The 27,357-nt window shown below is 56.3% G+C and overlaps 1 protein-coding gene across 3 annotated transcripts in view; it reads right to left on the bottom strand.

Annotated features, from left to right (window-relative positions):
• Positions 1-5,960, bottom strand: part of KCNH2 (potassium voltage-gated channel subfamily H member 2) — a 188,505-nt gene extending 182,545 nt beyond the window's left edge. For 2 of the 3 annotated variants that reach the window (XM_030546581.1, XM_030546586.1), the window contains exons 1-3: positions 5,659-5,960; positions 5,039-5,146; positions 1,634-1,866 (exon numbers count right to left, since the gene is read on the bottom strand). In XM_030546581.1, the coding sequence (XP_030402441.1) occupies positions 1,634-1,866; positions 5,039-5,076 (271 nt within the window). In that variant the 5' untranslated portion in view covers positions 5,077-5,146; positions 5,659-5,960. The remainder of the gene's footprint in view (positions 1-1,633; positions 1,867-5,038; positions 5,147-5,658) is intronic. The other variant, XM_030546582.1, reaches the window with a different exon arrangement.
• Positions 5,961-27,357: the final 21,397 nt, after the last annotated feature.

Genomic DNA, 27,357 nt, shown 5'->3' with positions numbered 1-27,357 from the left:
ATCTGGTCACCCTATTCCCACCCTTCACACTCCCTGTCCCTGCCCCATATTCTCTACCCCCTGCAGATTCTCCTTTCCCCACACAGCTCCCCTGCGTGCCCCCGCCCCATTCTCCTGCCCTCACACTGCAGGGGTCACCATCTTCCCAGGGTCAGCCTGATTTGGCTTTCCTGGGGACGGCCATTTTTGATGAGGGTGAAGCCTAGCAGTGGCCCTGTTAGTGGTGTGCCCTGGGCCCTGCTGAGAGCAGCCCGGGAAGGCGGACATTTCAGGGAAGGGCAACACATCGCAGGATTGCTCCATGCCTCCTGAGGCCACCTGGCCAGCCAGCAATGAGAGGGAGATGGGGCTGGGGCAGAGGTTCACTGGAGCCCCCCGGCACCCCGCTGGGGGTGCAGAAAGCACTCCATCCCACACACCCGCCAGTAAGGCTGCCCCAGGATGACGCTGATCCATGGTCCTCTCCCAAGCCTGCTCAGCCCACACCCCAGATCCTCACCCCCTGCCCTAGGCCATCAGGAGCGCCCACTCAGCACCACCCATGAACAGGCTGGGTTTCCAGGACAGCAATGTCATGCTGCTATTCTCAGGGACCCACCCTGCTCCCCACTGCCACAGAATCCCAGCCTGCTCCCCACACCCACCCCACCCTGCTCTTCACCACCACAAAATCCCACCCTGGCCCCCGCACCCACTCTGTTTCCCACTGCCACGGAAAACCACCTTGCTCTCCACCACCATGGAATACCCCGCTCCCCCCGCACCCACCCCACCCTGCTCCCACTGCCATGGAATCCCACCCCAGCCCGCTCCCCATCGCCACGGAATCCCACCTTGCTCCCCACTGCCACGGAATCCCACCCTACTCCACACACCCACCATCCCCACACACTGCCACCACAGAAACCCACTCCACTCACTGCACCCACTCAATTCCCCACACCACGGAATCCCACCCTGCTCACTGCACCCACCCCATACCCACGTTACTGCACCCACCCTGCTCACTGCACCCACCCCATACCCACGTTACTGCACCCACCCTGCTCACTGCACCCACCCCATACCCACGTTACTGCACCCACCCTGCTCACTGCACACGCTCTTGTCCTCATTCACTGCATCCACCCTGCTCACTGCAGCCCCTGCTCAGGCACCTCCCCAGCCCAGGCTGCTGCTGCTTCCCAACAACATGCAAAGGGTTAATATCAGGCTGCCAGGAGATGACTAGGCCCCTTGCATGTGATTTTCTATCCATCTCTGATCCTGGAATGCCCTGCACCCTTCCTCTCCCTCGCTATGCCCTGTCCCCTGCTGTCTTCCTCAGCACTCCCCATTACAAAAGCAGCCTGATAACGGTGCTCACTCCGTCCCCAGCCGGCAGCCAGAGAAGGTCAGTTTATGTTTCTGAGCACTGCTCTTTATACACATCCAGACAGTTCTCTCAGTCGCTTCCCCGCCAAGGCCCTGGCACGCTTTCCCTGCCGCAAGGCCACAAACCTAAACACACTGGGCGTCTCGAGGCCACACCAGGCTGGGAGATAACGTGAGCAGAGGAAGAGCAGGGAAGCATTTGAAATGTAAACACAGCACAGTCGGGGACCCACTGGCTTTACCAGGGCCTGCTCCTTACCTGCCCAGAAGGGGACCCAGAGGACTGTCGCAATAGACCAAGGTGCACACTCGGAAGGACCTGCTCTCGTCCAAGCAGGAGTTAATTCAGAGCAGTCCCCAGGCGTGCTAGGCAGGAGAGTAGACTGGATGATCCGTGCTCCCTTCTGGCCTTGAAATCTGTGAATCCCGCCATGGTCAGCTCTGCCCCTGCCAGGGAGGCTGGCCTGGGACCCAGGAGCTCTGCATTCAGGTCTGCCACAATCAGACCCACATGTGACCCACAGCAAGACACAACCTCTAGGATTCACATCCCCATTTGTTAAACTGCAGCAACTCACCCTCTGTCTGTCTGGTTAAGCCAGGAGCTCCGGAGCAGGGCCTGTGTCTCACTAGCTCTGTGCCGAGCTGCTCACACCTGGGCCTTCTAGCAGCTCCTCTGCCCTGGGCTCCATCCCTCCCAGCCGTCCCCTGGAGATCTCCCAGTTACCCCTAGCCATGACCGCTCGCTGCCCTCTCCCTCTCCTCCTCTGCCCCCGCCCCCGGCAACCCCACTGCTTTGGCACAGCCCCTTGTCAGTAATCCAATCCCAGAGTGAATACGCGGTAGTCCAGCTCGCAGGCGAGGCCTGCTTGTCCCCCATTCTCCTCTCTGGGTCCCCAGGGGCCCCCCAGTGGGCGAGCTCTCCTGCTATTCTGCCAGGCCCCACCACAAACCAGCTCCCTGATCACTCCTCATTTCCTGATTAGCAGGGGGCAGGGGGAGATGAACGCCTGCCTGCTGCCCTTGCTCACTGCCAGCCTGTAGCTGTCTCCTCTCTGCTTAGGGAATGGGTGGAAGATCCCTCTCCAGCTTCCCAAGCCAGCCGGGCTGCCTCTGCCCATCTCCACACTCTGTATGTGCAGCCAGATGGAAGGCGAGCAGGGCTGGGGAGGGTGAGAACTGCCAGCACTGCTCCATGGTTCCCCAGAGCTGGGTCCCAGGCAGCAGCCATAGCCCATCACCTTTTGGACCCAGAGCAGCTCCTGCTGTCCCAGGGGGCGAGCAGGATACCCAGTGGGGTCAGGCTGGCACTGAAGGTCTTCGTCAGTCCAGAACCGCTGCCAATGTTGAGGGGGGGCCTCCCCCGTACACAGACACGGAGGCTGTAGGAGAAGTCAGCACTACAAACAGCCAGACCTCCACCAAATCTTGCCCCCTATCCTGATGTCTCCCAGTCTCTGAGCCGACAGCACCTTCTCCTGTCCTGCAGCACCAAGATGCTCCCCGACTGCAGCCTGCCCTGCACTCCCATGCCCAGGCCTCTCCAGAGCTGCTCCCATTGACTTTCCACAGCCACAGCCATCCGGGCTCTCTCCCTGCCCCCATCGGGTGGCACCTCCGTACTGCTGCTCCGCAATCTCGGCCCATCACATGCTGCATCTCACCTCAAGGGCTCTCACTCCTGCTGTTGGGGAGGCTGCCCCATAGGCCAGGATGCTGCTGCTGAGACCAGCCCAAGGGTGGAGGATGTGAAGGGAAAAATGACCCCTGTCAGGGGCAGCTGGGGGAAGTTATGCCCCAGCCCACAGATCAGCAGGGTTCTTACCTTTTCCCATGAGGATCACTCTAGAAACACAGGAGTTTGAGTAGGAAGGGCCCACCCTGAGCCTCCCCCAGGGCCTGGCAGAGCTGGGCCCTAAAAGACCTTGTGTTGCCAGCACTCCTCTAGGGACAAGCCCCACCCAGATCTCTGTGCTGGACAGGGACGTGACGCTGGCACCCACCCTCTGGGGTGTCCGAGGCTTTGCACTCACACAAGCAGGAGCCACCCAGCAGCTCACTAGTACAGCTGCAGGGGCATCGGGCTCACGGGCTCTGGAAGGGCTGTGAGGGGGATGGACGACACTTTCTGCCCACAGCCAGAGCAGCTGACTCTGGGAATCCACCCCAGTGGGTCGATTGGGTGGGGAGGAGCAATGGTCTCAAGTTGCAGTGGGGGAGGCTTAGGTTGGATATTAGGAAACACTATTTCACTAGGAGGGTGGTGAAGCCCTGGAATGGGTTCCCTAGGGAGGTGGTGGAATCTCCTCCCTTAGAGGTTTTTAAGGCCCAGCTTGACAAAGCCCTGTCTGGGATGATTTAGTTGGGAATTGGTCCTGCTTTGAGCAGGGGGTTGGACTAGATACCTCCTGAGGTCCCTTCCAACCCTGATAGTCTATGATTCTATGAGGGGGGAACCAGGCCAGATGGGCCCACCGGGCTGATCCAGGGCAGCAAGAGGGCATGGGGGTGGCGCCGGTTTAGAGGGCCCCATTGCTCTGTTCAGTGAGCACTGGTGGGAGAATACCAAGGCCATGAGGACAGTCAGTGCCTGAGACGCTCCAGGAGTGGAAGAAGCCGCTGCTGGGTCGTGTCAGGCCCTGACAGCTTGTCCCAGGACTATCAGCACATTCCACTGGTATCTGTCCAAGGTGCTGAAAGCTATGTCCTGTGGCTCGAGGACCCACAGCTACTGGGGGGGAGGGGGTAACATGGGAATTCATCCCAGTTGCACAAGCATCCCATCAGCAAGGAGCTTCTAGGACAGGGCTGGATCCGCCAGGACAGAGCGGAACAACAGCTGTGGAGTTCATACCCTGGCACCACAAACATCAGCTTCTGCCCCACTGGAGCGCCTGGCCGGGCCTGACCGGAGAGCGTGTCTGCACAGCCATGCAGTGCAGCCTTCATGAGGAAGTGCAGCCCAAGGGGAGCATAGCTCCCAGCATGCAATGCTCCACCTGGAGCCCAAAGCATGGCCACTTGGCTCAAGATGGAGCATTGCATGCTGGGAGCTGTAGTCTCCCACCTCTCCATTAAAGCCACACTGAGGTGCCCCAGTGTGACAAAGTGGGAATGATCTTAATGTTCCATCTGAATACTGTATGCCTCGGTTTCCCCATGTGTCAAGGTGGGGGGTTAAGGATGTGTGATCGTCACAGAGACCCCTAGAGGGCAGGTGTGATGCTGACTGGTTGTCAGGCCGACACTCCCCATCCTGGCAACTGATGGCCCAGGCCCATCCTCTGCAAGAATCAGCAGGAGGTGTCGGAGAACCAAGTGAGAGGTGGAGGCCAGGGGACCTGCTGGCCCAGGAAAGAAACAAAGGAAGGAGGAGAGCACCTGGGCGTGACTGAGGGCGGGCTGCTGAAAGCTGATCAGTCTCCTGCTTGGGACTTGGGGTCGGGGGGAGCCCAGGGCTCTGGATCCCCCCGGGATGGGCTTGGCTGTAACTGCCGGTTTCCTGTGCTAACAAGCTCTGCTCTACGCTGGGCTCCTGACGACTGATAACCCGTCTGTGTCACACGCTGGCTGGGAGTCCCTGCTGGCTGCGGAGTGGGGGGCAGGCCCGGCTGCACAGGGGGAGGCAGGTGGCGATTCCTGGGGGATCACGCTGTGTTCTCACCTGCTCGTGGGGCTCGGTGCAGTGGTCGGGCCAGGCATGTGGGGCCATGCAGGCTCTTCCTCTTGGAGGGCCTTGGGGCTCCCGGCAGTTTCTGGGTCCAGGTGGTGGCTGGGGAGGAAGGCAGGCACAAGTCTCTAGTGAGTGACCCCCTTCAGCTCTCTGCCCCCACCCACCGGGCCAGGGACGCTAGCTGGCCTTGCCTACATTCCTTGCCCCCTGCCAGGCGCTCGCAGCAGGCCTGGGCAAGGAGCCAGAGTCAGGAGAGGTGCAGGAGGAAGGGCTTGGGCAGCACAGAGGGGAAAGGGGTTATTGGGAGCCTGGGAGGTGGGCAGGTGCAAGCGCCCCCACTTCTCAAGGCCCCTCCCCCAGCCTAGCGGGAGGGACCACTGGACCCAGGGACCAAAAGAGTCCGTGGGACAACAAATGAGAAATACAGGGCCTGGGGTGAAGGTCAGAGGCTCAGAACGAGGGTCCTGGCTAGAGAACCCCGGACAGTGCCCACCGCTCCTCTCCTCGAAGGGAGGCAGCGGCTGCTGCCCAGCGGAACTCAGCCCGGCTACGTGAGACGAGGGAGGAACGGAACCAGGCCCCACAGCCGCAGAGCCCCCCTCGTCCAGCACCTCCTCCTGGGAGTGCAGATGGAGCGTTTGGCCAGGGCCAGGAGGAGGCTGACGAGGAGCTTTCTGACTTCATGGGGCCCCAGGGGTGCGGCTGCCCTCCAGGTCCCCAGGAAACAGCACAAAGGAGCCAGGCGGAGCTGCGGGAGGGAGCTAATGGGCCATGAAGTGGGTGCAAATACAGGCCAGGGCCCAGCCAGCTGGGGGGAAATGGGGGGAGTGGCGGGAGGGGCAGAGTGACCAGTGCTAGGGCCAGCCCAGTTTCCCTCAGTAATGGCCCCATGGGGAGCCCCTGCCTCCTCCAGTACTCAGCTAGCACAGAGCCCCCTCCCTCGTCAGAGCTTCCCCCCTCTGGCCCCCCCGGTGACCAACCCCCTCCGCCATCCCCCACAGCGCCTCCCCCCTCCACCAGCCCCCACAGCGCCTCCCCTCTCCGCCCCCAAAGCACCTCCCCCCTCTGCCCCCAAAGCACCTCCCCCCTCCGCCAGCCCCCACAGCGCCTACCCCCTCCGCCCCAACCCCGGGGCCTCCCCCCTCTGCCCCCACAGCGCCTCCCCCCTCCACCAGCCCCCACAGCACCTCCCCCCTCTGCCCCCACAGCGCCTCCCCCCTCCGCCATCCCCCACAGCACCTCCCCCCTCTGCCCCCACAGCACCTCCCCCCTCTGCCCCCAAAGCACCTCCCCCCTCTGCCAGCCCCCTCCGCCCCAACCCCGGGGCCTCCCCCCTCTGCCCCCACAGCACCTCCTCCCTCCACCAGCCCCAGCGCCTCCCCCCTTCGCCCCCTCCCAGGGGCCTCCCCCCTCCCCCAGCCCCCACAGCACCTCCCCCCTCTGCCCCCACAGCGCCTCCCCCCTCCGCCATCCCCCACAGCACCTCCCCCCTCTGCCCCCACAGCGCCTCCCCCCTCCGCCATCCCCCACAGCACCTCCCCCCTCTGCCCCCAAAGCACCTCCCCCCTCTGCCAGCCCCCTCCGCCCCAACCCCGGGGCCTCCCCCCTCTGCCCCCACAGCACCTCCTCCCTCCACCAGCCCCAGCGCCTCCCCCCTTCGCCCCCTCCCAGGGGCCTCCCCCCTCCACCAGCCCCCACAGCACCTCCCCCCTCTGCCCCCACAGCGCCTCCCCCCTCCGCCATCCCCCACAGCACCTCCCCCCTCTGCCCCCACAGCGCCTCCCCCCTCCGCCATCCCCCACAGCACCTCCCCCCTCTGCCCCCAAAGCACCTCCCCCCTCTGCCAGCCCCCTCCGCCCCAACCCCGGGGCCTCCCCCCTCTGCCCCCACAGCACCTCCTCCCTCCACCAGCCCCAGCGCCTCCCCCCTTCGCCCCCTCCCAGGGGCCTCCCCCCTCCACCAGCCCCCACAGCGCCTCCCCCCTCTGCCCCCACAGCGCCTCCCCCCTCCGCCATCCCCCACAGCACCTCCCCCCTCTGCCCCCACAGCGCCTCCCCCCTCCGCCATCCCCCACAGCACCTCCCCCCTCTGCCCCCAAAGCACCTCCGCCCTCCACCAGCCCCCTCCGCCCCAACCCCGGGGCCTCCCCCCTCTGCCCCCACAGCACCTCCTCCCTCCACCAGCCCCAGCGCCTCCCCCCTTCGCCCCCTCCCAGGGGCCTCCCCCCTCCACCAGCCCCCACAGCGCCTCCCCCCTCTGCCCCCAAAGCACCTCCCCCCTCCGCCCCGCCCCGCCCCCTCAGGGCCTCCCCCCTGCTCGGCCCCGCCCCACTGCCCTCAGGCTCCGCCCCCTACAAAGGACGCCGAGACCCTCCCCGAGCCTTCTCAGTGAGCCCCCGCCCCCTGGGCTACCATTGGCTGTTTCCCGATAAACCCCGCCTACTTGGGAACATCTGCCAATCAGCTCTGCAATCCAAGATGATGCAACCCTCCCCCCCCCGGGCTGCGTTCTCCCCTCTCCCGAGTGCCTGGGGGGAGGTCAACGGGGGAGGAGGAAGTTCCCAGCGGGGGCGGGGTCCCAGGGGCCAGGCTGGGGGGCTGAGCTGAGGGGTCCCAGGGGCTGAGCTGGGGGGCTGGGTAGGGGCGGGTCCAAGGGACTGGGCGGGGGGGCTGAGCTGAGGGGTCCCAGGGGCTGAGCTGGGGGGCTGGGTAGGGGCGGGTCCGAGGGACTGGGCTGGGGGAGTCAGGCTGGGGGGGAGTCCAAGGGGCTGAGGAGGTCCCAGGGGCCAGGCTGGGGGCTGAGCTGGGGGGGGTCCCAGGGGCTGAGCTGGGGCAGTCAGGCTGGGGGGGTCCCAGGGGCCAGGCTGGGGGGCTAGGTAGGGGCGGGTCCGAGGGACTGGGCTGGGGGGCTGAGCTGGGGGAGTCAGGCTGGGGGGGGGTCCAAGGGGCCGAGGAGGTCCCAGGGGCCAGGCTGGGGGCTGAGCTGGGGGGGTCCCAGGGGCTGAGCTGGGGGAGGTCCAAGGGGCTGAGGAGGTCCCAGGGGCCAGGCTGGGGGCTGAGCTGGGGGGGGTCCCAGGGGCCAGGCTGGGGGCTGTGCATGGCAGGCTGGGGGTGCGCAAACGGGTCTGGTGCTGCTCCCTCAGTCTGGCCCGCGGGCATGGCTGTGGTGCTGGGCGCTGGCTCTGTTTGCGGTGGAAATTCCCTAAAGCGGAGGGTTTGCGGGAGCCCAGGGATCCAGTGAGTGCCCGATGGGGTGGCACAGGGTGCCCCGTTGGTGGCAGAGGTGTGGCGCTGGGCTGGTGCTGTCCGTGTCCCCAGCTCTCTTGGGAAGTCCATCTCGTACCCACCAATGGGCTGATCCGTGATTCCATATTGGGTCCCTTCAGGAGACAGCCTGGGGGCCGGCTCCACGCACCCTCTGGCAGCCCATGCTGAGCGGGGTGCTGCACTGCAGGGTGTCCGGGGTGGCTCCCAGGGGACACAGAGAAAGCAGGGGCTGCGGGTCAGGATTGAGGGGCACCAGCACAGCTGCGGGGCTCCTGCCCATCCTGCTTCCCCATAGACCCCAGGCAGCGAGCTCCCGCCCTGCCAAGCCTGGCGTCCTGTGCCGAAGGAGGGGACTGTCTGCGAGCCATTGGGCTTGGTGTCACCGCCTGGGTGCAGGAAGAAAGAGCTTCCGGGGTGGGGGGGCAGCGAGAGCCAACGGGGTCGGTACCCCTTAGCTGGCTGGGCTGGGAGGAATGAGCCACTCAAGGCTGAACGCCTGAACTCCTGGGGGTTTGCGGCAGCTGAGGCCAGTGGACAGAGGTGTCATGAAGCGGTGCCAAGAGCAGAACTCACAGAGCCACCAGGCTCCACCTGGCAGGAAGGGCAGCACGGCCCAGAGGGAGCGATGGCTGGAACCAGCTGGTCAGGTCACCGGGCCCCTCTCTCCTCAGCCCTTTGTCCCCCACTGGCCAGAACTGGGGGGGCCTCCCTGTCACCAGTCGCTGGGTCCCCACCAGTCGCTGGCTGCTCTTTGAGGTCACACCTGGTCCCCTGCAACAGCAGACCCCCCTCCCACCCCCTCACACACGCAGCACACGGGGAAACTGAGGCACACACAGTATTCATGCACAACACTAAGAAAATCCCCTATTTAGTCACACGTGGCTATTCCAACCTAAGCCCCGGTGCAGCCAGTGCTAGGTCCAGGGAACAATTTGGGTAACCTAGCTGCTGGCAGTCAGGGCGGTGGATTAATCCCACTTGTCAGCATAGGGCTGTCACCAGGGACATGCTGCAGCACTTTTCTGCAGCCGCTCCCTTGCTGCCGGGAGGGGCAGGTAATCCGCGTCCCCAAGTGATGGTGGCTGGGTGGATGGAAGATTTTTCACACCCTCAGTGATGTCAAGCTGACCTAATTTTCTAGTGTAGACGGGGGCTACGTCTGAGCTGCTGCCTCACTGGGCTCAGCTCCAGGCTTCCCAGGCTCTGTCCAGGCGACTGACAAACCCGGCGGCTGGGCCCGCGCTGGGTGAGGGTCGCTGCAGGTCCTGGCTGGGCAGGTCGGTCCCTGCAGAGCAGACGAGGCTCCCCCAGGACCCCGGCTCCGTGGGACTCGCTGGCAGAGCTCGCGGGGGAAAGCAGGAGGGCTGGACCAGCGCTGGGTGAGGGTCGCTGCAGGTCCTGGCTGGGCAGGTCGGTCCCTGCAGAGCAGACGAGGCTCCCCCAGGACCCCGGCTCCGTGGGACTCGCTGGCAGAGCTCGCGGGGGAAAGCAGGAGGGCTGGAGCCCAGAGGCTCTGTCTCTGAGGTGGGGAGGCCGTGAGGCCGGCCCTAGAGGGGAGGGTCCCTGGGGAGTTGGGCACACTGTGGGGTTCCTGCAAGGGTGACACCTCCCCTTAGAATACAGAGACCCTCCTGTGCCCTGTGGCAGCCCCCCACTAACACCCTGCAGCTGCCCAGCAGGAGCTGGAGCCTCGGGGGCTGGCCGTGGGAGCGGGGCAGCAAGGATCCGGGTCTTCAGAGCTGCTGCTGGGCTGCATTGCACCCGGCCCCCCTCTGGTCCCAGCTGCTCCCCCGCACAGGGCCCAGCATGGGACCAGCCTCCAGGGCTTGACCTGTGCTTTCCAGTCCCCTTATCTGGTGTGTCTGGCAGGCCGGAGAGCGCCAGGCCCCAGCCCCTCATCCATCAGCCCTATCTCTCAAGTGGCAGCGCGATCCCTGCTGTTCCCGGCCAGGACCTCCGCCAGGCAGGGCCTGCTGCCGCCAGAGCAAGCCAGGCCAGCCCCCTCGGGGAGGGGCTGGGTGCCCCCCAATTCCCCCCCACAGGACCCCACTTCCTACAGATGCCCCCTGGGCAGTGGGGGGAGTGGGTCCAGGCTGGCTGGGTCTAGGGGCTCCTGGGGAGGAGGGCGGCGCTTCCTGGCCCGGCTGCTCCACATCTCCCCCACCAGCTCTGCCCCCCATCCCAAGGGGCCTGGAGGTGGCGGGAGCCAGGATGCTGAGAGGCTGTTGCATGGGAACGGTTGCTAGGGCATGGCCTGGGCACATTTAGGGCAATGCCTGGTTCCCGCGGGGCCAGGAGACTCTCACTCGGAGAAAGCAAAACCCAGCTGGAGCAGCCCTGTAGGCTCTGGGGAGATGACCCCCCTGCACCCCTCTGACCCCTGGGCTCCTCTGGCCCAGACATGGACAGATGGGGGCCCCTGGCAGGAGCCCAGGGGAGGGCACTGGGGATATTGTTCCCGGGGGGTGCCTCTCCCATGGGAGGGGCGGGTGGTTGAAGCGGGACAGAGCCCTGTGCCGCAGGGAGCAAATGAGGCCTCTGGGGGTATCTCCCTCTCTGGCTCCCTGCGTCTGGGCACAGCCCCCTCTCCCTGCCCTCGCCGCTGCCAACCTGCAGGGAACTCCCTTCTGCCAGCCCCAGTGCCCCCCATGGGGGCCTGGGACAGAACCAGGCCACCTCAACTTCCAGCAGCGCCCCCTCTGCTCCCCACCCTCCAGGCAGTGCATGGGCCAAGGGCAGGCCCGGCTCTGCAGCAACCCCCCCGGGCTCTGGTTCCATCCCGAGGACCCAGCTGGGCGGCCGCAGGGCCAGGCAGAGCTGCAGCACCCCCAGGTGATACTGCACCCACTGGCAGCGTTGGGGGCAGCCCACTCCCAGAGCCCCCAGCAGCTTCCCTCATGACTAAAAGCACAAATTAAAAATCTCAGGGTGAAACCTCTCTGCCCTTGACCTGCACTTTGGACCCACAGGGCTTCCCAGCCCAGCCTGTCAGTGGTCCTCAGCCCCAAGCCATGGCCCCTGCTACCCAGTCCTGGGCTCCCCCCCCCCAAACTCTGCCGGTGCCCCTCACTCCTGACCCGCAGCCCCTGCTAGCCCAGCCCTGCCCTCCCCAGCTCTGCCGGTGCCCTTCACTCCCGACCTGCAGCCCCTCCTAGCCCAGCCCTGCCCCCCCAGCTCTGCTGGTGCCCCCCACTCCTGATCCGCAGCCCCTGCTAGCCCTGTCCTGCCCCCCCAGCTCTGACGGTGCCCCCCACTCCCAAACCACAGCCCCCCGTACTCCAGACTTGGGCTCCCCCAGCCCCACCATTGTCCCTCTGTCATGGGCCTTTAGTGGAGCAGCTACAGAAGTGGCTCGTCATCTGCACCAGGGGAGGCTGGGAGGGTGTTGGGGACACTTTCTGGAGAAGCTTATTCAGTTCGGTGAAAAGCTAATCCCTGCCCGGCCCCGGCCCCAGCCTGGCTCTCGCCAGGGGGTGGGGAATGCCAGCAGCTGTGCTCTCACCTCATCCATCAGGACTGGGGACACGTCCGTCCCCTGCCTCGGGGGACCCCTTGCTTGCTCCTGGAGCCCTGTGCCCTCTGCGTGTAGGGGCCGGCCCCCAGAGCCGCACACTCTGCACACTCTGCCTCCAGCCCAGCCACCTGCCGGGCTCCACACGCCCTCAGCCCAGGCAGCCACAGGAGCCCGGGCCAGGCTGACAACAGGGTAGGGCCCCACACTGGGGCTGCCCCCAGAAGGGGCTGCACTCAGCCCATCCCAGGCCCATCTGGTTCTGCTCCCTGGCAGTGGTGCTGTGCCCATCCCACCCAGCAGCCCCCCAATAACACCCAGGAGCTAGAGCCTCTGGGGCTGGCCGCAGGAGCAGGGCAGCAAGGCTTCGGGTCTTCAGGGCTGCTGCTGGGCAGCATTGCACCTGGCCCTGCTCTGGTCCTAGCTGCTTCCCCGCACAGGGCCCAGCATGGGACCAGCTGCCAGGCCCACGCTGGCCCCCCCTGTGCCCAGAGGGACACTCCAAGGAAAGGCTGGACTCAGCGCCTGGCGTATCCAGGTGGGGAACACGCTGTGCCCTGGACGGCGAGGGAGCTCGCTGCGCAGAGGGGCCGGCCATGCCGAGGCGATGGTGGGTGGCCCCAGGCCCCAGGGGAAAGGCAGGCTCAGCTGGAGCCAGAAAGCATCTCCTTCCTTGCTCCCCGGGAGGCTCCCAGACCCCAGCATCCCCCCCTTGGGCTCTGCGCCTGCTGCTGGGGATCTGCTGCGCCCGCTCGCTGGCTCCTGGCTGCAAGTTAGTGCCCGCTCCATGGGGCTGCCATTGCCTCTTCTGGGGCCCATCTGCAGCACCAAGGAGAAATGAGCCCTTCGCACGCCAGCTGGGGGAAACTGAGTCACGTGTACAGATCACAGAAATATTATCAACTCCCCCACTTGCTCCATGCCAGGTCCCACGCTCAGGCAAAGGCCTCGGGAGGGGCTACGCCCTGTGGGTGTATGGCTGTGTTGCAGGCACAGAGGGTGCCCAAGGCGAACAACAGTGGTTCGTTGCCCAGAGTGCGTAGCGCCAATGAACACACACCAGGGTGGAGTAGCAAGCAAAGTTTATTTAGATCTCAAAGCGTTGCTGGGAGACTTAGCATGCCTCAGATCCAGCACCCCTACACAAGCGGCTTCCTCCTTTTATATCCCAGTTGCTTTCTGAGAACTATTTCTTGGTGTCTAGCTGATCTCTCACTTCCCCATTCTTTCCCATCCAGCTGCAGTATCTTTTCTCACTCAATCTTTTGTCTTCCCCCTTCCTCCCCCCTCTCCGCTGCAGAGACATGTATACTGTATCTAAAAGCAACCTTGAAATTTGCTTCAATTTAGCTCCAGCGTGTTACAGCAGGGAACTGGCTGTTACAATCAGAAAACTAACTGCTGACATTACATTTTACAGCTCTTAACATATTAGGTTACACAAAGTGTTTAACATGGAGGAACTTTGGTTCACTGAGGTCTACAACAGGAGGGCTTCATTGACACTTGTGGTCTACCACCCTCCCGAGTTACCTAGGATTATGCCTAGTGACACCAACAGCTGGGCCCAGGGCAGAGCACCTCCTGGGCTTGAGGGGTGTCCCCAGAGCCGGGGGGAAGGGCTGCCCCTACCTGGGCCTTTCCCCTTCACTCTGAGTTCTCATGCTGCCCCTCCCCACTTGCTAACCCCCCCCCCAAAGGCCATGGGCCCATATTTCATGGGGCCTGCCCCCCATTCACTGCCCCACAGCTCCATTCATTACGGGCCCTTCCCAGCGCCCCCCCCCCCACTCCCACACCATGGGGCTGGTGTGGGTGCTGCCCGTGGGAGTCAGCTGAGGTCACTCAATCAGGGTGAACTGCAAATAAAATGGGGCAACCAAACCCCAGATGCTGGTGGTTATTCCAATACTTAGATTTACCAACCAGCACAAAACAGCTTCTGTAGGACCTCACTGGTTACTTAGAAGTTTGAACCATGCAGTTCCCTTAAAGTACCCAGCCTCAGGCCTCCGTCCAGACACACCTGTCAGATATGATGATGATTCCTGAAAATCTTACTTCATCATATAAAAGAAAAGGTTCTTCCAATCCCAAAGGATCAGCCACATACCCAGGTCCAATTACAACTTAGATCTTACCCACAATACATGCTACAGCCAATTCTTATTAACTAAGCTAAAATGTATTAGAAAAGAAAAGAGAGTAGTTTGGTTAAAAGATTAATATACATAGACTCGTAGACTCTAGGACTGGAAGGGACCTCGAGAGGTCATCGAGTCCAGTCCCCTGCCCTCATGGCAGGACCAAATACTGTCTAGACCATCCCTGATAGACATTTATCTAACCTACTCTTAAATATCTCCAGAGATGGAGATTCCACAACTTCCCTAGGCAATCTATTCCAGTGTTTAACTACCCTGACAGTTAGGAACTTTTTCCTAATGTCCAACCTAAATCTCCCTTGCTGCAGTTTAAGCCCATTGCTTCTTGTTCTATCATTGGAGGAATATATATAGACTTATAGACATATAGACTTGAATTCAATTCTTGAGGTTCAGATACATAGTAGAGGTGAGCTTGTAGTTGCCAAAAGTCCTTTTACAAACAGTCCATAGGTTATAGTCCAATTTCCATACTCAGGGTGGCTCCAGTCAGTGACTGGGGATCTCAATCCTTGTGGCTTAAGGTTTCCTCCTCTTGAAACCCAAAGCAGATCTGAGATGAAGAAGGATCGTGTCCCAGGTTCTTATACATTTCCAGCAGCCTCTCGGCCTGAGAAAACAATAGGCTTAACTCCTTCTTCCAAACATCCTGGCAATTAGTACAGGGTAATTTATCCATTGAACAGTTCAGATACAGGTTACCACAACCTTCAAAGAGACACATAGACAATAATACTATTTCACTCAAGTATCATCTTAAATGCTAATATTCCTTTTTTGATCTTTGAATTAAAACTATAGCAATAGACAAGACTTGTTTGCTTAGATCACAAGCCCTGAGCAAACACCTCCCCCTCTACCTCTAACAATGCAGACTTGCATTTCAAAGCTCTGTTCATTTACATATCTTGCTAACCAGTCCTTAAGGGTCACTCATGGGTGAGGTGAGGTAATTAACTCTTTCTGGCCCTGTCACCTTTTAATGAGATATTAAATTATACTCATAACGTCACAGCTGGCACCTGCAGGGCTCCTGCCCACTCGCTCAGCAGGAGCACCGCGGTGCCCACACTGAGTCACCCCACAGCCCTGTGTTCGGGGTTCGAGGTGACGCTGCAGTACATGGCTCTGTCCACTAAGGGGCGCAGCGCCCAAAGGGAACCTGTACCTGTGCAGCCAGGATCCCAGGATCCCAGGCTCCTGGGGGTCCCTGGCTTGGTCACAGGCCTGAGCCGGGGATGGCAGCTCCCAGCAAACGCTGCACTGGGAAGGGATAGGATCTGGCTGGGCACAACCACGCAGCCTCCCCCCATCCCCCTTTCCCGCTGTTCTGGGCCAGCTCCAGCCCCTGCCCTCGGCTGGCACCAGGCAGGGGCCCTTGCTGGGCACAGGGGCTGGTTTCGGCCATGGAGTCTGCACTCCCTGGAGGGTGGAGCAGCAGGCGCCCCAGCGGCTCCTAAGGAACATGAAGCCGGACTCGTGATCTGGGCACCTGCGAGGCCTCTGCTGAGATCACGGAGCGGCTTCATCCCACTCTGCGGTCACGCCTTGTGACGAGCTGGGACTGTTCTTACTGGGGGCTGGGAATGCTGAGTGGGGGGGTTGGCCTGGGAGGCCGGTCTGCATTGGGGGATGGGAGACTGGCTGGAGGGAAGATACCTGAGCAGGTAACAAGAGAACCAGGAAGGGGTTAGAGGCCAGGTGACACCTCTGCCCAGGAAGCTGAACAAAGGCTGGGGGAGGAGACGCTGGGGCGGGGGGCGGGGGGGGGTCAGGAGGTGGCTGGGGAATGGAGGGAAGCGCAGACGGGGCTCTGACCCCCCAATGGGGCTGTGATGCCCCTGGGACCCCAAGATGGACCTAACTGGAGGGATCCTGTTGTCTGTGCCTGCAAGACCTGTCCTGGCCTGTGTCCTGGCATCTAAATAAACCTTCTGCTTTCCTGGCTGGCTGAGAGTCCTGGGGAATCGCAGGAAGCCGGGGGTTCAGGGCCTGGTGTCCCCCCACGCTCCGTGACACGCCTTCCGCAATCCACTGGATTGTCTGCATCACCTCACTAGCCCTCTCTCATTTGTCCTTCCAACGGCACACAGCCTCGGCCCAGACCAGAGCCCAGACCAGCACCTCTGGACCTGGCAGTTCAGAGCCCTGGTGCATCTGGGCCTGGCGGTTCAGAGCCCTGGTGCATCTGGGTCTGGTGGTTCAGAGCCTCGGCACTTCCGGGCCTGGCGGTTCAGAGCCTGGCACCTCTGGGCCTGGCGGTTCAGAGCCCTGGTGCATCTGGGTCTGGCGGTTCAGAGCCTCGGCACTTCCGGGCTTGGCGGTTCAGAGCCCTAGTGCATCTGGGTCTGGCCGTTCAGAGCCCCGGCACCTCCGGGCCTGGCGATTCAGAGCCAGGCACCTCTGGGTCTGGCCGTTCAGAGCCCCGGCACCTCTGGGCCTGGCAGTTCATGGCCCCGGCACCTCTGGGCCTGGCAGTTCATGGCCCCAGCACCTCTGGACCTGGTGGTTCAGAGCCCCGAAAGGAGGGCTGGAGGTACAGCCAAATGCCAGGTTAGAGGTAGGAGGGACCCCAGCCCTGCCCTGAGTCACCAGGGCTGCCAGAGACCCCTTGCCAGCTCCTGACCAGCTGAGAGAGCCCAACAGAGCCAGTCAGTGTCAGCTGTCCAGCCGGAGGGAGCGCTGGCATGGCGCTGTGTCTGCTCGGCAGGTGGGCCTGGCCTCTGGCCGCGCACGGAGCTGTCATTCTCCGGGGAACGCTGGGGAAATGTTGCCAAGTGACTTTCTTGATAACTTTCGAATGCTGAAACAGCGACATCTGGCGACTATCCAGGGCTCCTCCGCTGACATCCTGCCACGTGGAGCTGGCAACACAGGCGCCAGTGCCAAGGGTCCCGCTGTGCCCCAGGGTAGGCACATGGCCCCCCCACCTCCTGGACCCAGGCCGTGAGGCTCTGGTGCCCCAGGCTTCTCCCCACAGCCGACCCTGAGAGGTGCCAGGCCTGCACAGTCACTGGGCAGTTCCTTCTGCCCCCGCGTGAGGCGCCTCTTCACCCCTGCCCCTGCCTCAACTGTCCTTGCATCGGGCGTGGGCGCCCCCCCCAGCTGGTGGGACCCAGGCCCACCCTCTGCCCTGGGCTCGGTGAGGGACCCCGCACGCAGCTGGGCCCACTCCCTCCAAACTGCTGCCGGGTCCTTGGGCTGCTGCCCACCCCTGAGCCAGGTGCAGCTTCCCCACAGCCTGGGCCTGGCATAGCCTCTCCTCCGGTCCCCAGCTTCCCCGCAGGGGCCCCCAGCTCCTTCCCTCTGGCCTGCCTGGCCATTCCCCCTTTCCAGGACTCAGCCTAGGGAGAGGGTCTCACTACCCCGACTGGCTGGTTAATGGCTCCCGGCAGAGCAGGTCACCGTCACACCAGTGAAAACCGCCCACGGTCATTAACTTGCACACGCTGCAGTGTATTGAGAAGGAAATACAGCAGCGGTGAAGGGTTCCATAAGCACATATCTCCTACGTCGGACATTAAGAGCGATCCATTCCTCGGCGCGAGCGTCTCTGTCACAGCCAGACACAGACACGCCCTGCGCTCGCCTCACGCAGCCCCTGCCTGGCAAACAGAGACGGTGGTCACCAATTCCACGGAGGACTTCTTCTCGCCGGGTCTGGTCTCCTCAGCCCTCTGCTCTGTCTGATTCCCTGGAGGCCAGGCCTCGGCTGCCTGGAAACCCCTCTGGTCACAGGCCCACTCGAGCCCACCGAGGAGGGTTTTGGCTACTCTGTCTAGTAGCTTCTTCAAGCGTCAGTTAAGGAATCCCCCCAACAGTAATTTACTTTGCTTGATTCTTATACTTTTCCTCAGAGGAGTCACTTGCCTTACAAGCGCCCAGTGGACGTGTGGCTACTGATTTGTACCTAACTGATCCTTTAGGAGCAGACTGCAGTGGTGTCAACCAAACCTTACCCCACATTCACTGCCGTGTCAATCATTCACCTCAGCCCCCCGCGGGATGTCCTTCAACAGGGTCGAGGTGCCCCAGTCAGCCCATGCGCCACTCGGGATGTTCTACACGGGTCGTTTGCTTTCAAGGGGACATAGTCGCCGACCCAAAGATCAGCATTGCATGACGCATGGCTAGAAAGGGTTAAATATCCTGCAGAATCAATAACCCTTGTCACGGAGTGTGGGGGAGTCCGGCCCTGCACCCCTCTTCCTGCAATTCACAGGGACTCTCAGCCAGCCAGTAAAACGGAAGGTTTATTGGACAATAGGGATGCAGTTTACAGCAGAGCTTGTAGGTACAACCAGGACCCCTCAGTCAAGTCCTTCTGGGGTTCAGGGAGCTTAGACCCCAGCCTTGGGGTTCCCCGCATTGCACCACCCAGCACAAAACTGAAAGTAAAAACTCCTCCAGCAGCTCTCTCCCCTCCCCCAGCTCCTCCTCCCCTTTGTCCAGTCTCAGGTCTAGAAGGTGTCACTTCTCCCAGCCCCACTGTGGCTCAGGTTACTGCTCAGGGAGCTTCCTTCCAGGGAAGTCCCCCATCCCCAATGTAACCCCCCTGCGACATTCCCAGGTCAAATCCGCCCAGCCCAGCTCCCTGTTGCATCACAACTGTTAGGGGGCCTATTCCTTCACCCTCTCACTTCCCTGCTCCTTCCCGCATGAACAGAGAGCAACAATACCCGAAGGCGCAAACAATTCGATATTTATTGGGGTGAACTCCCAGCAAGCATGATTCCAGTTTCCTTCCTTAGTGTCCCCCTTCCCAGCTCTGACACCACAGAGCCTTGCCTGTGTCCCTGTTTCTCTTCCCATCCCCTGTTCTCATTTCCCCCTTTAGCAAAACATGACTCCAATTCCCCCATCCCCAGTCCCTGTTCCCATTCCCCCCCCTTACTTCCTGATTGACTGCAGACTCTATAGTAAAACTTGAGTTTTGCTTAGCTATTCCTTAACCAATCATTTTACTGAAATTTAACTAACCAATCCTAACATATTGTAACATGATTATTTAACCAATTATACCCCACCACCTTCATTGGTTTACACCCAACAAAATTAATTATACAGCAGACAGAAGCAATCACAGAACCAGACAGAGACCATGCAAATAAACACACAAAACAATACAGAAGTGAGGATTTCACAACTACAGCTATACAGACGTAAGGGTTCTCCAGCTGTGTCTGTTGATACGTGAGTTCTTACCAGACAGGATGCTATCAAACTAAGTTTCCTATTACATCTTCTAGGCTCTTCCCTTTCTCTGGAGGTGATAGGAATATCAGGACAGGATTGTATTCCTAATAGCCCAATACACCTTATTTCAATGGGACTAGTTTGGAATGTGAGGATGTGACCAGACACTTCCCAGCTTATAGCTGCCTTTGCTGCTTAGCCGAAGAACCAGGCCTCAGACTGTTACAGTAAGAGGAGGCCATTCCACAGACAGTGATTTTGATTCTTTCTTTTATACCTCTGTAACTAGCTAAGTGATAAGAATATACCTAAATTCTTAAAGTGTAGGCCTTTGCAGACAGGCCTGAATATCTATATCCTAACAACAACCTTCAAAAGACATGTGGGGAGATAATGTTTGTGTTTCTGTGTATTTACATATGTATGAGTAGGATCAACGATGTAATCAACAGTCCCTGTCTATGCTGTATTCTGATAGTTCAGAGTTCGAAAGAACACCCTAGCATGTAAATGAATTGTAAACACGGGATATCTCAGTATTCATTTCTCGTTGAAATGTACCGTGAATGGTGGAGGAACCAGCAAACGGCCTTATGTTAATTCATATAGCTAAGTACCGGTGATGGACCTCCTTCAAAGTCATCCTAATGACCTTTTGTTCCCTGAGGAAATCCCAACTTGTCAAAAGAGGACGTGAAATTGTCTAAAAGATCCTTGGGTCCTGATTCTGTCATCTCAGATCTGCTTAGGGTATGGCTACATTTGGAATTTCAAAGCGCTGCCGGGCTTTGAAGTGTGAATGTAGTTGGAGCGGCAGCTCTGGGAGAGAGCTCTCCCAGCGCTGCATGTAAACCACATCCCTTACGGGTGTAGCGTGCAGCGCTGGGAACTGCGCTCCCAGCGCTGCCGCCATGATTACACTGACGCTTTACAGCGCTGTATCTTGCAGCGCTCAGGGGGGTGTTTTTTCACACCCCAGTTGCAGCGCTGTAAAGTGTGAGTGTAGCCATGGCCTTAGACTTCTTCAGGGGACATTTGAGTCGCAAGACTGAGGTCCCAGTTATGCTGCGATGCCCTGAATATAAGATTTGGACATTGGACTATAGCCTATGGACTGAATTCTAAAGGAACCCTTTACAACTACAAAGATCACCATCTCTGCTGTGAATCTGCACCTCAATGAATTGAATTCATGTCTGTGTGTACATTGATCTCTTAACCATACTCTCTGTCTTTTGATTTTTAATAAATCTTAGTTTAGCTAATAAGATCTGGCTGCAGCGTGTGTGACGGTGCTGCCCGTGGGAGCCAGCTGAGGTCACTCAATCAGGGTGAACTGCAAACAAAACAGGGAGACAAATCCCAGACGCTGGTGGTTATTCCAATACTTAGATTTACGAAGCCAGCACAAAACAGCTTCTGTAGTACCTCACTGGTTACTTAGAAGTTTAAACCAGGCAGTTCCCGTAAAGTGCCCAGCCTTAGGCCTCCATCCAGACACACCTGTCAGATATGATAATGATTCCTGAAAATCTTACTTCATCATATAAAAGAAAAGGTTCTTCCAATCCCAAAGGATCAGCCACACACCCAGGTCCAATTATAACTTAGATCTTACCCACAATACACGCTACAGCCAATTCTTATTAACTAAGCTAAAATTTATTAAAAAAGAAAAGAGAGAGAGAGTTGGTTAAAAGATCAATATACAGACAGACTAGAATTCAATTCTTGAGGTTCAGATGCACAGCAGAGATGAGCTTGTAGCTGCCAAAAGTCCTTTTAGAAATAGTCCATAGGTTATAGTCCAATGTCCATATTCAGGGTGGCTCCAGTCAATGACTGGGGATCTCAATCCTTATGGCTTAAGGTTTCCCCCTCTTGAAACCCAAAGCAGATCTGAAATGAAGAAGGATCGTGTCCCAGGCTTCTTATACATTTCTAGCAGCCTTTCGGCCTGAGAAAACAATAGGCTTAACTCCTTCTCCCAAACATCCTGGCAATTAGCACAGAGTAATTTATCCATTAAACAGTTCAGATACAGGTTACCACAACCTTCAAAGAGACACATAGACAATAATCCTATTTCACTCAAGTATCATTCTAAATGCTAATATTCCTTTTTTGATCTTTGAATCAAAGCTATAGCAATAGACAAGACTTGTTTGCTTACATCACAAAACCTGAGCAAACACCTCCCTCTCTACCTCTAACAATGCAGACTTGCATTTCAAAGCTCTGTTCATTTACATATCTTGCTAACCAGTCCTTAAGGTTCACCCATGGGTCAGGTCAGTCGGTGAGGTGAGTTAATTAACTCTTTCTAGCCCTGTCACCTTTCAGTGAGATATTATATTATACTCATCACAGTGTGTGTTTGGGCAAGATCTGAAACATTCATCACTGGGAGTTGATGTGTCCGATCCTTTGGGATTAGTAGAACCTTTTCTTTTAGACGATGAAATAAGATTTACAGAAATTTTTATCATATTTGATGTGGGTACCTGGATGAAGGCCTGAGGCTGGATCACTCTAAGGGAGCTGTGTTGTTTGGACTCCTGAGTAACCAGGTAGGTAATACAGAAGCTGTTTTGTGCTGGTTTGGTGAATCTAAGTACTGGAATATCTACCAGCTTTATGGGGATTGTCTGCCCCATCTCTGCAGCTCACCCAGATTGAGTGACCACTGCTGTCTCCCCACTGGGACCCCGGTCACACAAGGGGACATAGTCGCCCACCCAAAGATCAGTATGGATCAGACATGCAGCATGGAGCCAGTCAGCTTCACCTCTGCCGTCTGCCTGACGCTAAGAGAAGAATTCTGCTCCCAGAATCCTCTTCCGCAGCTCACTCATGTCAAGCCATGTCCTCACCATTCATTCAGTACGGCCACACCAATTCGGCACCATCGCAACAGTCCCCCTTCTGATATTCAGTTACCACAGATAATGGTAACATCACATCAATCATACCCGCAATTTGTACACGTGTCCCCTTTTCTGGTTTTTATAAAATTTAAAGCATTATTTTGTGATTTTTAGTAGCATAGTCCAACAGCTCAATCTTATAGGTTTTCCATAAAGCTTGTTTTTTCGTACATTGCGCACACATTTGGTATTCAAAACGGAAACATACAAGGAACAATGCTGCAGTTTTAGAGATTAAAAATAACATTGTCCATTCGACTCCATTTTATGCTGTTACTTGACATACAACATTATACCAAGCACACATTTGAGATCTTATTTTTCCTACAGTTTTTTTACCAATTTTATATTTTCGAGCACGCATACCTGTTACAGACATTATCAGTCTGGTTAACCATTCTATTTGGTGTGGTGTGCCTTGACTAGTTTGTGTTTTCATATCCCAATTTGTATCAGTTCACTTTGGGTATTTGTGACGAAGTGGGAATGTTCTAGCTGTGTTATGTGAATGCTGCGTGGGGAGTATTGATCTGGGAAGGTGGCAGGGGAGTTGTGCTGGGATGGCCCAGGCCTCCGTTGGGGAAGGGAGGATACCTGAGCATGTCACCTGAGAACCCAGGAGGAGAGTTGAAGGCCAGGTCACACCTCTGCCTGGGACACTGAACAAAGGACACAAAGGCTGGGGGAGGAGCCGGGGTTCACCATAATCCATTTCCTTCTGGTACTACTCCATAGTACCCTGTTTCATTTTCCAGGCCCTGGTACATTTTTTGTTGTAAGTGAGTCTACGTGACAGCTGACTGTTTTGCATAAATACTGGGTGGTGCCTTAGTTTTCCTGCATGTTGCACCAATGTTTAGTGGTAGGAACAAGGTTGTGTGATTTGCTTAGACCCTTGAGGGCAGGTAAAGCCACGCCAGTTGCCTGTAGTAAGCTATAGAAGGTGCTCTTCATAACCTAAAACCTAGGAGCGGGGATGCGACCAGGTGACACTTTGCCCAGGAAGTGAGCCAGAGACCAGGAGGAGGGGCAATAGGCATGTTGGAGGTTGGGTTGCTGGACACTGGACAGTCTGTGGCTAGGAGAGGCGCGGGAAGTCCAAGATGGACTTGGCTAAAAGTTACCGATTCCTGTGCCACCAAGTCTGTTCCACACTGTGTACCTGTTAATAAACCTTCCAGTTTCCAACGTTGGTCCCAGGAGCCATGCCCAGGCGGACTCACTGCAGGGCTGCTAAATGCCCTGGGGTCGGACACAGGGAGGCCGAGATCGCTCAGGCTGTTTTCCCCCGGGAACAGTGTGAGGCGAGGCATGCCTGCCAGGGTGTGACTGGCTTTTTAGAGTGCAGTTTGAGAGCAGGAGCCTGGTGAGTCTGTGACAGACTGTTGATTGTTCGCTCCTTAGGGACTCAGATTACAGAAATCTGACACTTAGATTCCTTGTGTGTGTGTATACACTATGGCTGCAATCTGGAATTAACCATTTCATACGCCCTGTGTTGATTTGGTTACATTAACCCATGTTTATTCTCCTCTCTGGTGTCCCCATATGTGTATGGCATCTTGAAGCACACTTGTGTCAGGGCACTTTTGTTTGGATGCTTTACATACAGATTCATTCCCTGACCCAGTGAACGTGTTCGGGGTGCACCAATTACAGCTGCAGTGACACATCTCCATATTCTCAGGGATGTTCTACAATTTATAGTTGATCCTGTATTTATGACTGGAATTTTAGTTTTAAACCAAGCCCCTTGAATTATATATTCTTGGGGTGCTTTTTCCTGATGGTGTTGGTGTCTGAGGGGCTTCTTTATGTGATATTAATTGTTGGCGTCCAATGCATATGCACCACTTGTTGCCCTTGAGGTCCCTAAACACCTTTTGCTAGTAGGATATATTCCCTCTGAACCACTACAGCATGTTTTCCTGAAGCTTCTTGCCACCCTTTTGTGAATATCTTGGCTGTTAATCCCTGTTCCCACACAGAACTACAAGCCTTATTTGGTACATGAAATGTCCACATTCCCTGAGCGTCTTTTATGGCCTAAAAGGGAATGACAGATTCTGTTACCATAGGGTGCCAGATTTCCCCATCTTCTCCATTCTTCCTTCTTAGCATCCCCTTTGCCCGGTTTAGCAACTTGACATTCCTTTACTGAATCGTGGAGAGCTCTGCACTGGAAAACCAGTTACCTGGATAGAAATTTCTTTTATTCCCTTTTACTTCGCTTTCTTTTCCCCCCTCTATGAAGCTAGTGAAATAAATGCTGCTAGAGTAAACAGTATCAGGGAAACAACTCTAACTGAAGCGTATTGAAAATAAGAGAGTAAAAATTGTCTGATTTATAACTTGATTTTTACGACATTAAAACTACATCAACATTTGAAAACTGCTTCTTAAATATAAAAAGTTCAATTTACTTTCCTTACTTTCCATGAGTTTTGTACAGGACTTTTTTGCGGAGTTTTGCTGCCAGTTGCTGCCCACAGTAAGGTTTACGTTGGCTAGGACTTTGATTAAATCTGCACCGTTATCTATCCCAATACTGGAATTGAGACTTTCCAAAAGCTTTTCGGTTTTTTTTTAAACTTTCCCCTCCTCACAGAATGAAGCCTGGAGGCTGCTTTCAGATTTTGAGATTTTCCTATACTGAGACAATATCCAAAGCAGAAAGCCTGTTACACAACCAGTGAGGCCACTGGGTAATTAAGTCTCCCTAGCAACCTAGAACACCCAAGAAGAATAAAGCCAATATAGACGAACTAAAGAAATGTGCATTCATCTTCACAGTTAAGACATTATAGTAAAGATTAGTTTACGAGAAGTCTTTGAGAGGATTAACAAGGATCCAGACAAGGTGATTTAGTGAATCTAGTGTTCTCAGCTCTTTAGAAAGTCTTTGAACTCTCAGGGAAGGTTTTTAGGCAAGGTGAGCTGTTATGGGATAAGAGAGAAAGTTCTTTATGGATCAATAAGAGACAAAAGGCAATGATATCTGGTTAGTTTTTAGAATGGAGAGAGGAAAACAGTAGCATTTCCAGGGGTCTGTACTCAGCGTGACCAGATGTCCCAATTTTATAGGGACAGTCTCAATATTCAGGGCTTTTTCTTATATGGGCATCTATTACCCCCCACACTCTATCCCGATTTTCCATACCTGCTCTCTGGTCACCGTATGTACTGGGAAAAAGTAATACTGTTAAATGACCTATATATTAAAAAGGCAAACAATGAAGTGGCAAAAATTTGCAGACGACACAAAACCTCAAGATAGTCAAGTCCAAAACAGGCTTTAAAGAGTTGCAAAGGGGTTGTACAAAACTGGGTGACTAAGCAGATGAAATTCATTGCTGACAAATACAAAGAAATGCACGATGGGAAAACATAATTCCAACTATATATATAAAAGAATGGGGTTTAAATTAGCTGCTAGCACCCAAAAGGAAAACGGTTCTGGAATCATTGTGTATAGATCCCAGAAAACAGTCACTTAATGTGCAACAGCCATAGCTGAAAAGAAAGCACAGAAAAAACCAACTAAAATAATCAGGGGTCTGGAACAACTTTATATAAGAAAAGATTAACAAGGCTGTTAATGGAGGGATAGCTCCGTGGTTTGAGCATTGGCCTGCTAAGCCCCGGGGTGTGAGTTCACTCCTTGAGGGTACCATCTAGGGCGGAGTCAGTACTTGGCTCTGTTTGTGAAGGCAGAGGGCTAGACTCAACTCAATGAACCTTCAGGGTCCCCTCCAGTTCTAGGAGATAGGTGTATGTCTCCATATATTAATTTGACTAGGGCTTTCCAACTTGGAAAAGAGATAAGTAAAGGGGAATACCATAGAGGTCTATGAAATCCCAACTCTTGTTGAGAAAGTAAATACAAGCTTACTTCTTCTTCTGTAGAACACAAGAACAAGGGGTTACCGGTTAAGATTGCTAAGCAGCAGGTTTGAAATAAATACAGGAAAATTATTATGCAGCTTCTTGTCAGAAACTGTTGTAAAGGCCAAGACTATAACAAGGTGTTTTTTGTGGTAAAAGAAAGAGGTCGATTCATAGAGGCTGTTAGCCGAGATGGTCAGGGACGGTGTCCCTGGCCTTTTTGCAGAAGTTGGGTGTGGGCTGCAATGATTTTCACTATTTCACTAGGAGGGTAGTGAAGCACTGGAATGGGTTCCCTAGGGAGGTGGTGGAATCTCCTTCCTTAGAGGTTTTTAAGGGCAGGCTTGACAAAGCCCTGGCTGGGATGATTTAGTTGGGAATGGTCCTGCTTTGAGCAGGGGGTTGGACTAGATACCTCCTGAGGTCCCTTCCAACCCTGATATTCTAGGACTCTATGATCATTGCCTGTTCTATTGATTTTCTCTGAAATACCTGGCATTGGTCACTGTTAAAAGACAGGACGCTGGGCTAGATGGACCTGTAGTTTGACTCAGCAGTTTTCATGCTTGTGTCCCTAAGAAGGGTGCTCACTGCATTGAAAGGTGAGTAATTTAACTATCTTCTTGCTTATTCTTCAGCTGGAATCCTGTAGCACAGACAGGTCTAGTAATCACATGGCCAACCAGCCACAGCACATTTCACAGAACACTTCTTGCTTCCACACGTTCAGAGATTAACCTGCAAAACATACGCAAACAAAACACACCAGGCTCTGACTGGACCTTACAGGTTAGTACAGACTGTGCATTCATTTCTGAAATTGGTTATATTTAGTCCCTTGGCAAGTAGAATTGGATTTAATCAGAATGTTTTTACACGTCTCCATCTGGAGTGGTTACTAAACTGCCACGGGCCTGGCCATATACTTACCTGGTAACGGGAAAGGGTTTCCTTTATTTTACCTTTGTTCACCAGTTTTAAGCATTACTGTGTTTTCTATTTTCATTGATATTTTAATGCCTTTGGCTCTTCCTTTTGCTTGTGTTGATTTCTCTGTCCAAATGTTTTCCAATGTTTGCATCAAATTTGCTACCCGGATCTTCTTCTGTACCTGCGCAGGCATCAGTTTCTTGGTTGTTGATAGGAACTCGGGAGTTCTTATAACATAGCCTGTTCTCGATTCAAAGAGGTGAATAACATGTCAAAGAAACAATTAACAAATGACGGATTCAGTGTAGAGACCTGCGCTGGCCGGCCTAGTTGGCAGGTTGGCTGCACTGAGGGAAGATTTACAATGCTATTGCTAGAATATAACCATGGGATGTCATCTGCCACCCGGTTTCTGTACAAGCCAGAC

Source organism: Gopherus evgoodei, unplaced genomic scaffold, assembly GCF_007399415.2.
Source record: "Gopherus evgoodei ecotype Sinaloan lineage unplaced genomic scaffold, rGopEvg1_v1.p scaffold_47_arrow_ctg1, whole genome shotgun sequence".
NCBI lineage: Eukaryota > Metazoa > Chordata > Testudines > Testudinidae > Gopherus > Gopherus evgoodei.
The sequence above is the reverse complement of the archived record's forward strand: the minus strand, read 5'-3'. Positions and strand labels throughout refer to the sequence as shown.